The sequence below is a fragment of the Pseudorasbora parva genome, chromosome 25, assembly GCF_024679245.1.
Source record: "Pseudorasbora parva isolate DD20220531a chromosome 25, ASM2467924v1, whole genome shotgun sequence".
NCBI lineage: Eukaryota > Metazoa > Chordata > Actinopteri > Cypriniformes > Gobionidae > Pseudorasbora > Pseudorasbora parva.
In genome coordinates, this window is record NC_090196.1 from 17,252,190 (window position 1) to 17,262,848 (window position 10,659).

Consider the following 10,659-nt stretch of genomic DNA (forward strand, 5'->3'; position numbering starts at 1 on the left):
ACTCGCCCTCAAACTTCCTAGGTGTATATGACTTTCTTTTTTCAGACAAATACAATCAGAGTTATCTTAATGTCCTGGCTCTTCCAAGCTTTATAATAGTAGTTAATGGCGGTCCAAAACAAGCGCATCCATTCATCATAAAAGTACTCCACACGGCTCCAGAGGGTTAATAAAGGCCTTTTGAAGCAAATCAATGCATTTGTGTAAGAAAGATATCCATATTTAAAATGTTATAAATTAAAATAACTAGCTTCTGACAATCTGCCGTACGCAATGATTTACCCTTTACCTGACATACCATGACATATTGACAAACATGGAAGCGCAGAGGATAGAGCAAAACAAGAACAATATAAGAGAAGAGGGGCTTGAGTTTGTTGCCCAGCCCTATTAGTTTGAACCGCGAGAGGCGTCAAAGCTTACCGCTACTCCTATATCTGACGTCGGACATCGCACCATGGGTTACGCTTTTGGCGAGAGCCAACTTGCATATACGCTGTCTGCCAGGGGCTAGTTGTTTTAGTTTATAAAGTTTTGAATATGGTTATTTTTGCTTACAAAAAACCCTCACTTTGCTTCATAAGGCCTTTATTAACCCCCCAGAGCCGTGTGGATTACTTTTATAATGGATGGATGCACTTTTTTTGGGCTTTAAAATCCCGCCTTTCAAATTACAGCCTTTCACTCCCATTATAAAGCTTGGAAGAGCAATGAATTAAAAAAAAAAAAATTTAAACTCCAATTGTGTTTGTTTGAAAGAAGAATGTCATATACACCTTGGATGACTTGAGGGTAAGTAATCAATTTTGGATGAACTATCCCTTTAAATCATAAAACTTAAAGTAATAAAGGAGCTGACACAAATAAACAAAATACACATACTCAAACAGGGTGAATAAGGTATTTGTCAAAGTGAAAAAAATAACCTGGTCAAGTGATCACAAAATGGGCGGCGCAGCAGGGGGTGTGATAAAGACCGCTTTTACTTGGCCACTGATCTGAATGATGTTTTAAACATTTATCAAAAACATTTGTTTAATTCTTTAGGTGTAAAACATACCACTTAGTGCACCTTTATGAAAGTTTGAATGACTCAAAATCAATCATCAGCATGTTTTCTGGTCAAATTTGCTTTGCATCAACAAAACTCAAATGAAGAGCCAGAATTAATGCATCTGATGAGAATATTGACTTTGGCTCTGTCATGCCCAACAGAAACCTGGTATGGATCTAGCAGATACCTACATCACCTTTGTACGGCAGAACCAGGACATCCTTCGAGACCGTGTGAATGACGAGGTGTACACAGAGAAAATCTTTGACGTAAGTTCCTAAGAACACATTACAAACTAATTCAGTTTCACCCACTGCATTAGACACACTAGCTACAGAAAGTTTAAAGAGCAATGTAAATCTAGCAGAAATGCTTCAACCTCCTTTTAGGTGTGACACGTCATGTGAATGAATGTTCCAACATCTATTCCTTTTTCAATCTGTCTTGGTTCTTTTCCAACCGCGTTCCTGCTGCATCTCCTCAGCCATGGGTATTGTAATGCTGAGGCGGAGGGAGGTGAGAAGGGGTGGGGAAAGTTTTTGTTGCGAGAGGCAATGAGGCCTCACCAAGAGCACTCATCAGCCCACTGTGACCACTTCCAGTGCCTGAGCACTCACCCAGGGCTCCTGTTGACCCGTTTACTCTCAAACAACGTCGAGAGAGAGATAGAAAGCGCCAATGTGTACCTCTCGCTCCTTAATTTTGTTTAGAACACACTGCTCATCCTTCCGAGCCGCTTTCTGATGCGGCAGATCTATAGAAAGACAAACACTCGAGCGGACGTAGTCACAACACTCCCGCCCCAATAAATCCCGAGCAGATTGCCTTCGAGAACTTGCTATTCCGAACCAGATTGGAGAGATGCAGTGTTTGATGTCTTCTCTTGATTTATTAGACCTTTGCCGAGGCCGCCGATGGAGACTGGCGGGAGGGATGGAGGTGCCCTGCACACCAGCACTCACTAATGTGTGTCACACGCGCACAGTCATGCGCCAAGAGTGAGCCGAGAGAAGGGTCGCCGTGTGTCACCGCAGAAACTTCCTCATCAGGCAGGCTGTGTGTGCGCTGCATCTCCAAACATCAAGACTTACGAATCCGTCAGCCTGTTTCAAAACATTTCATCTAATTCGAATCTCAGGACGGCTAAAAGTTCAGCCGTGAATATATTTTAACGCTGCTTCTTAAGGACGAGCCGCTGTACATCAGGCCGCCAATTGTTGTGCTGCGGAGACGCCGGAGGAAATGGGAAAATCAGTCACTGCATGCCCTTGCAGTCTGCGGTCTGTTTGTCCGGGGCGTTAAATCACTGTGATTAGCGGAGCGACGAGGTTTGCACGGCGAGGGGCCGCAGCCCTCAGCCTGGTCACAGGTGCGGAGGTGCCTCCTTAATGAACCAGACAAGTGGACACTTAAACATGTGATTACTGACACGCGGGACGGAGATTCGGCTGATATGAAGAAATGCGTCGCCATTCTATCACCTCCAACAATTAGGGCACAGTCATCTGTTTCCCAACCAGCCTAAGTGCTTCAATTAAGTGGCTTCTCATCTTTCCATTTTGCGTTTTCCGTTAACGGCAGGAGCGGACTTTGCTGATTACTTTTGCGCCGTTTGGATTCATTTACGCGCCGGTCACAAATTTGAAAGCGTTAAAGTAAAGCCGCCTGACTGTAAATTACATAGGGATACATGGGAAGCTAAATGAAATCGGGGCTCAGTAATATGTTTCACAAACAAACATGATGTTGTGGTCTTGTGTGGCGCGGTCTTGCTTATGCGTGTATTCAAAAGAATGCGTAAAATCATATTCCGAGCTCTTAAGCAAGCAAATCTCAGTCTTTTTAACTTTTCGTCGATGAGAGCTAATGATTTCTCAAATGAAATTAGTGGGCTGAATACCAAAACGAGCCGGAGTCAGAGGGTCCTCGCAGAAAACTGATTCACCGCCGGATCGCCGTTGATTAAAGAACCTGCTTCTCTCGTAGGAAAGTCTGGCCTTCTGAACCGCTAATTATATGAGGTGTCCTCGCATAAAGTAAAATGCGAACTAAAGGTGTTTTGAATGCAAGGTGAACCCTTCTCACACTGATTCAAGTGTTAGCCCTGTAATTAGTTGGTTTGGTATCTTTAGGTTGTTTTTAAGTGCGAATGTGACCTCATAATACTTGGGGCACGAGAAGATACTTGCAGGAAGTTCAGTAATGAGCAATGAATTAATGACTCTTAATGAATTTTAAATACTTTAATGCACTGAATATGTTTATTGTATGTCCTTTGCTTAAAAGGCTGTATGATTTTATCTGAAGCTTGAGGTGTGATACATTTTGAGCACTGCAAAATTTGGTCTATAGATGTGAAATTTTCAAGGCTCAACCAAACGAAAAACACATAAAAGAGAACTTTTGACATTAACCAAAAGCTGCTTTTCTTTGACGCCTTTCTTATTATTTGCTTAAAGTGCTAAGGTTTTTTTGCATCGCATTTATGTCCCCCTTCAAGGTTTGTCTCTGTCTTTCTTACATGCACAGCAATGGTACAACTCTTTCATGAAGGCGGTGTGCGTGTGGCTGACGGACAGACTGGACCAGCAACTGCATGTTTACCAACTCAAAACTCTCATCAAGATTGTCAAGGTAAAATAAGTTTTTGTTGGAAACTCAGCTGATGCTAATTGACCATGACACGAGTGCCGCTCCAGGTGAATCCTAATGTACGTGTCCTTAAACTATTTCACTGTTCTCCTCGCTTTGTCTCTTCGTTTTTTTATCAGAAGTCGTACCGTGACTTCCGGCTGCAGGGCGTGCTGGACGGCACGCTCAACAACAAGAGCTACGAGACCGTTTACAACCGTCTCACTATCGAGGAAGCCACGGCAGCCGTGTCGGCTGCGGACGGCCTGCAGGGCATCACCATGAGGGACAGCGATGAAGAGGAGGGTTAACGATCCACCTATGTGGACGGTCATAAACTCTATACGAAGAGGTCGGATTCCAGCTCTCCTGATTGGAGCTCACGCTTCATGCTCCCTAACCAGTGCTAGACTGCCCTCGTGTCTAAGCCGATGTCACCATGCTTGTGTAAAACTCTCATTGGCCACTTACAGACAGCTAAAGTGTCTCTGTCGTTCTGTATTTGATGTGCAGTGATGCAGCGGCTCATGCACGGCAAGCTCCAATAGCACAAAGGACCAGCCGATGATTTGTAAGTGTATCATAGACACAGTGTACCGAAGTGAAAGCTAGAAATACAGAGCGCGAGGGAAGTAGTGTCTGCTTATGTGCTTTTTTTTCTCTTCGCATCAGCTTGGGATCCTCAGGCCAAAGCTCCAAACATATGGTGGATGAAATGCTAGTTGTTCACTGTTTATTTCGATGAAGTCGTGACACCGTTCCACTCGATAGCTATGAGTTCACATTCAGATTTGTTTGTAGAAGTAAACCGTTGAGTGTGTCATGTATAGTATGCTGTCAATGTCCAACTATGTTTCAGATGAAAGAAAATGGCACTGGATTTTAACAAGAGCTGTATATTTCTATTGTCTTTGTGCACCTGAGATTGCCCAGGTGTCTTAAGTGTTACAATTAAAGTGTTTTTAATGTCACTTTTCTGGTCTTTTTTTATGTGATCCACATGAAGGCTGAGTAGCCTATAAATAAAAGCATTTAACAAGGGATAATTAAAACCTGATTAAGCAACATTATTTTCTTGCATTTTTAAAGGACATTTAAAAAACAAAACAAAAATCATATCCTTTTTATATTTTAATTTGTATAGACATTTAAATGTTTATCAAAACCTTTAAATAGTCTGAAGTTTGTTTATTAGTCAAAGAATAAGCAGCACTGTTAAAATATGTATTAATACCTAGCATGTGTTCTCCCTAAATGTTCAACATTTTTATTATATTTTAGATTTCGTTTCGGTCACTAATAAAATGATGGCAGTCGTTGGTCTCGATATGAAACCCACTCAGTGTGCATTTTTCTGCATGTTCTTTTCATTATCACTTTAAATGGCCTTCATCTTTATTGTGCATCGTATTAAACAAACACATCTAGAAGAAATGGAATTCTATTCATAGAAACGCATTGCTGGAATTGTCTGCTATACAAAAGTGTGATGCTACACTAAATAAGACTAATAACATAATAGGAAAAGGTTCAAATAATTTTAAATTATACATTTAAAATATAAAACGACAAATAAAATATAAAAATGCTGTTAAAGGTTGGGCAATAACGGGAGACATTTACCTGTTCAAAAAAATAAAACATTTTTATATGCAGTTTGATAACGCACTGTGATCATTTCGATACAGTCTAACAGAGAGACCTTTAAAAAAAGGTTAAAAAATATGTTAAGGCTTCAGTGTCAGAAAAAATAATTCGCAGTAGCCATCGATTCTTTTAAATCGTCTTAATGAAATATGCTTTCAACGAAATTGCAGCTAGAATAGTCGTGGGGAATCAAAGGCACGGTTCTTATTTATCAAGTCATATTACTAAATAAATATTAAAACTCTCAAAATGAGTTAAATTATTTCTCATATGAATACTGCCTGATTTAGCGTGTCTTTTTTATTTTATTTAAAAAACAAAAAAAATGATAAGCTTTTAACGCAAATATTAAAATGCAAAAGGAAACAAATAGCCTAGGCTTATTAAGATGCATTTGATGGTGATATCATTACAGAGGATTTCTTTCTCTCGTTTTGCCTTCGCCCAGCTGAGGAAATCCGAGGAGCAGCATGTGACAACAGTGAGGCGACAGATTATTATGTGAAAAAGCTCGAAATTGCAGGTTATTTGACACCCATCTGCTTCCTGAACAGCAGTCAAAATTAGCAATGTTCTAAAGTCGACCTGAAAACACAAACATTATCATTTTATCGTATTTATCTTGCTGCTGAGCATCAATAGCCATCGTAAACAATGGAGAAAACTATAAGTTGGTAGACTATTTTATAATAAATAAATAAAAAAACATTTTAAAATCACGATATCGACGCACTCTTTTCCCATATAGGCTATGTTACCTTTTAAAACAGAATAATCCTTGACGAAAAAAATGTCTTCTCATCGAATCGTGTAGCCTATTTCACACCGAGCTGCCACTTTTCATTTCTGCGTTTGCTCGCGGACTGACTGTAAAGCGCGCGACTCTCTCCCTCTCTCGTGGCGTGATCTCCTTGGAGGCGTTTTTGCTGTTAATACCTCTCGTTTGGCGCACAATTCCCAGATGAATGTCCTCACGAGTTTGCGTTGGGAAACGAAGGTCGTCTAGTGCAAAATATGGCTTTTCCATAATCTTTTCTGTACTTGTGCGTGCGTGAGGTGGCGCTTGGTGGCAAAACCTCCGCGTAAGTTTCTCTAAAGGCATGCGAAAGCGTTACAAAAATGTATTATAATTATTTTATTACATTTCACATTAAATTAGCCTATATGTACACATAATAGGGGGAAATTAGTGTATTCATATAGGAAAAATCAGATAACGTGATGTTAATTGACCGCTTAAACACTGTGGAGACTGCGCGAGCTGTAACACCAACAGTTTAACCAATTAAAAAGGAACTACAGGGGGTAAAATTATGATCATACATGACCAACAGCCCCCTGAGGTGACATTAGCCTAGAAGACTTTGCATAAAAATAGAAATGAACAGGGTATGCTACATTTGACTACATTTAAAACCCATGGGGTTATTAGCCTGTAGCTATTTGTTCTATTTTTATTTGCTCTTTTGAAATATATATTTCTATTTTGAATTAAAATGTTTTCCCCTAAAGTGATACAAACCCCAGTAGGCTAGTGTAGCTAACAGTTTACACAGTAAAATAAGAGTTGTACATTTCTAAACTAATTTGTAGAAGATAAATATGGGATTATTACAACGAGAGAAAAAACCCCGAGTTACAGACATTTACGCAAAATCCCTCAATCCAAATATTGTCTTAATTTGTGTTCGTTTTTACTTTACGCTCACTCAAAAAGCAGTAAAATCCCAAATAAAGTGTGTTGTTATCATAATCGCCCTCCAGTCCAACCCCCCAAAAAATGCGCTTTCAAAGTTTTCATATGTCAAATGTTGACAAACATGATGAATGCGCGCGCCTGTCATCGTGCGCGAGGTGCAATGATGTCACAGCGAGGCGCGAGGAGACCGGAGATTCGCCCAGCGCTTTACAGTGCTAATAAAGAGCACCTTCTTGAGTTAGTCACCCACAGCAGTGTGTAGGACAAGTGCAGGGAGAGAGAGAAAAAGCCGCTCTAGTGATTGATATAACTAAATCGAGCATCTGGGCTGCTTTACGTGTCTTTGACGTGCGCGCGTGAGCCCTGAGTTGCGCTATTGACAAAACACTCTTTATTGAGCAGTCCGGGGCGGACATAAGTGCTGATTGTCCGCAATTGACAAGCAGCGGAGCAGCCAGGGGGCCTTAGCGCTTGATGATGTCTTTTCTTGCGGGTCACTGAGAGGAATCAAACTTATCTACAAAAGGAGGACACAGGTACAGGTGCCGCGCTCAAAGTCATGGACAGCGCGCTGTACCACTCAGCGGGAATATTCGGCGCCCCTTCGGCTCCGACTGGAGGAAGCATGATCGCGAGCTCCAAACCTCTCGCTTTTTCGATCGAAAGGATTATGGCCAGGACGCCCGAACCAAAGTCGATACCGTTCCCGAACTTGTTCCACGCTCCCGTGGGGAAAGCGGAGCCCAAGCAGTCTCCCGCCCCGCTGCACTGCATGATCCCCCTCATGCCGCTCGCCTGCGAGCCGCCTCATAAACTTCACATTAATGGATTAGACCACCCTGACGCTTTTTCGCACAACGCCAACGAGTTGCTGAGCATCGGTTTGAACTACAAGAACGAGCAGCAAGATGCGAGCCCGGCCATCGGACAGTACAAACTCTTCCGGCCGCGCGTGGTCAACCAGTCGTCGTTCCACGCGATGGGCGCCGCCGTCTGTTACCTGAACTGCGGGGAAAGCGCGTGTCCGCCACACGCGGGTCTGGTGAACCTGCACCCCATGGCGTCGTACCTCCTCAACACGCCGCTGCACGCGCGCCAGAAGAGCCTGTTCTCCTCGGAGAAGAGCAAAGCGGGCGCCGCCGCGGACAGGTGTCCTCCTGGCGTGTCTTTTAAAGAGCTTTCCCACTCTCACCTGCACCATTACATGAAGGAGAGCGCGCACATCCTGTCGGAGAAGTTGTTCAAGAACTCAGTGGCCAAATTAAACAGCGGCTCTCCTCAAACCAAACCAAAGGTGTTCACCTGTGAAGTTTGTGGCAAGGTGAGACGAGCAAAAATCGATATTCTGTTTTAGCACAGAACATGTTCCCAATTCTTCTTTTTTTAACACAGTTTGCAATTTTCAGGTGTTCAACGCGCACTATAATTTAACGCGACACATGCCGGTTCACACGGGCGCGAGACCGTTCGTGTGCAAAGTGTGCGGGAAAGGATTCAGACAAGCCAGCACTCTGTGTCGGCATAAAATCATACACACTCAGGTAACCATGCACATGATGATGATGATGATTAATATTATTATTATTAGCTTTATATAATTATTCACTTATTATCATTCCCTTTTTATTAAGAATATTTAATTTTATTTTACAAATAATCACGTTACTGATGCTGCTGTAATATATCAGATTAATGTATTAACCATACTAAATTGCAATTTATGTGGTATGTCATTGGTAAATATATTCATAGTCTAATAAATAGGCCTATATAATAAAAAAAACTTAATTTATAAATTCAGTCCGTATCATGCAATTTTTCTGTTTAAAAATTGAATAAAAGGAAGCATGCTACTATTTTCTCTCTTTTAGAAGATTTAGATGTTACAATTGTAATATTTAATAAATAACCTATTAAAGACGTTTTGGGGATTTTTATTTGATATAGAGATAATATAAAAAAAAGTAGGCTAAGACCTGTAGACCTAACAGTTAAAATAATGATATAGCCTAGCTTTAAAAATAATGGGGGAAATTGCCTACATAATAAATAGATAATAATAATAATAATAATAATAATAATAATAATAATAATAACAATAATAATAATAATAGGCTAATAATAATAATAATAATAATAATAATAATAATAATAATAATGTTAACGTTTAAAGAAACATAAACCAATTTGTAATAATTATTTATCAGTTAAATTTAGGCCTGCATGATATGTCAAGTCAAATATTTAAATAAAAATTAAATCTATTTTTCTCTTTTTGTTTGCAGGAAAAACCGCATAAATGCAACCAATGTGGCAAAGCTTTCAACCGAAGTTCAACTCTCAACACTCACACGCGAATCCACGCGGGATACAAACCCTTCATCTGTGAATTCTGCGGGAAGGGATTTCATCAGAAAGGTATCTGTCCTGAAAGGGATGATAGATAGATAGATAGATAGATAGATAGATAGATAGATAGATAGATAGATAGATAGATAGATAGATAGATAGATAGATAGATAGATAGATAGATATGCCGTGTTTGAGTTTGATTTCTCACGTGCGTGTTTTATATTTTCAAGGAAACTACAAGAACCACAAACTGACTCACAGCGGAGAAAAACAGTTCAAGTGCAATATCTGCAACAAAGCCTTCCACCAGGTGTACAACCTCACGTTTCACATGCACACGCACAACGACAAGAAGCCTTTCACCTGTCCGACATGCGGGAAGGGCTTCTGCAGGAACTTTGATCTTAAAAAACACATTAGGAAACTGCACGACATTTCCCCATCAGGATCCCGCTCACCATCGACACCCACCGGGAACATGGAGGGTCAGTAAAATCCCTCCGAGTCCCGGGTAAAAAAAAAAAGAAAAAAGAAAAAATGATCGCGCATGCAACGTTTTATTTTATTTTTCTAAATGTATTTTGTATTATTATTATTTGTATAATTTTGAGCGACAGTCATCATTGTTGAAGCTCGTCTGTGAATGGTAGATTATGATTCTTTTTACTCTCAGGGTAACGACAGTCTTATTTATTTGAAACTGTAGGCTACTGTTGTCATTTACTAAAGAGAGTAATTGAAACCCGTATATGGAACATTGATTCTCGTGACCGCTGTGTATTTTAAACTCCATTTTATATGTTTATTATTTATACCGTTTTTTTGTATTAACTATACTGTTTGCCGACTGTAAACGTTTTGTTAAATCAATGTGAATATATATGCAAGGCTTGTTGTATATTTCCAATGACATTTGATCTGTCAAAAAGATTATAAACCATATGATAAAGGAGGTAGGGAATCCAAATAAATAAAACATATCTTATGCTATATATTTGTTTTCTGTGTGAATATACTACAGGCACTTTGCGTTTTAGCCTATAACATGCATGTTAAAAGACAGCCCATGAGATTCTTGCAGTGAGGTCTATGCAATGACAGATAGCTATCACGCGTTAACTAAATAAAATCGAAACAATTAGCAATAATTGCCATAATTAGTATCATAATTCTGGTACTCTTTATTGGCACTAATAGAATTGCAGCAACCATTCTGTCACGATGCTCTGCGAGGAGATAAGGCTCCCTCTGGTGGACGAAACTAAAAGGAAAATAT

At 40.2% G+C, this 10,659-nt stretch overlaps 2 protein-coding genes across 11 annotated transcripts in view; both read left to right on the forward strand.

Moving 5' to 3' along the window:
- Window positions 1-4,656, forward strand: part of cadps2 (Ca++-dependent secretion activator 2) — a 194,676-nt gene extending 190,020 nt beyond the window's left edge. For all 10 annotated transcript variants that reach the window (XM_067436987.1, XM_067436992.1, XM_067436988.1 and 7 more), the window contains 3 exons: window positions 1,216-1,323; window positions 3,584-3,688; window positions 3,826-4,656. In XM_067436987.1, the coding sequence (XP_067293088.1) occupies window positions 1,216-1,323; window positions 3,584-3,688; window positions 3,826-3,996 (384 nt within the window). In that variant the 3' untranslated portion in view covers window positions 3,997-4,656. The remainder of the gene's footprint in view (window positions 1-1,215; window positions 1,324-3,583; window positions 3,689-3,825) is intronic.
- A 2,540-nt stretch (window positions 4,657-7,196) lies between these two features.
- Window positions 7,197-10,295, forward strand: fezf1 (FEZ family zinc finger 1). Its single transcript, XM_067436477.1, has 4 exons — window positions 7,197-8,352; window positions 8,438-8,572; window positions 9,317-9,449; window positions 9,614-10,295. The coding sequence occupies exons 1-4, from the start codon at window positions 7,591-7,593 to the stop codon at window positions 9,874-9,876; spliced, it is 1,293 nt and encodes a 430-aa protein (XP_067292578.1). The 5' UTR covers window positions 7,197-7,590; the 3' UTR covers window positions 9,877-10,295.
- The last annotated feature ends 364 nt before the right edge of the window (window positions 10,296-10,659 follow it).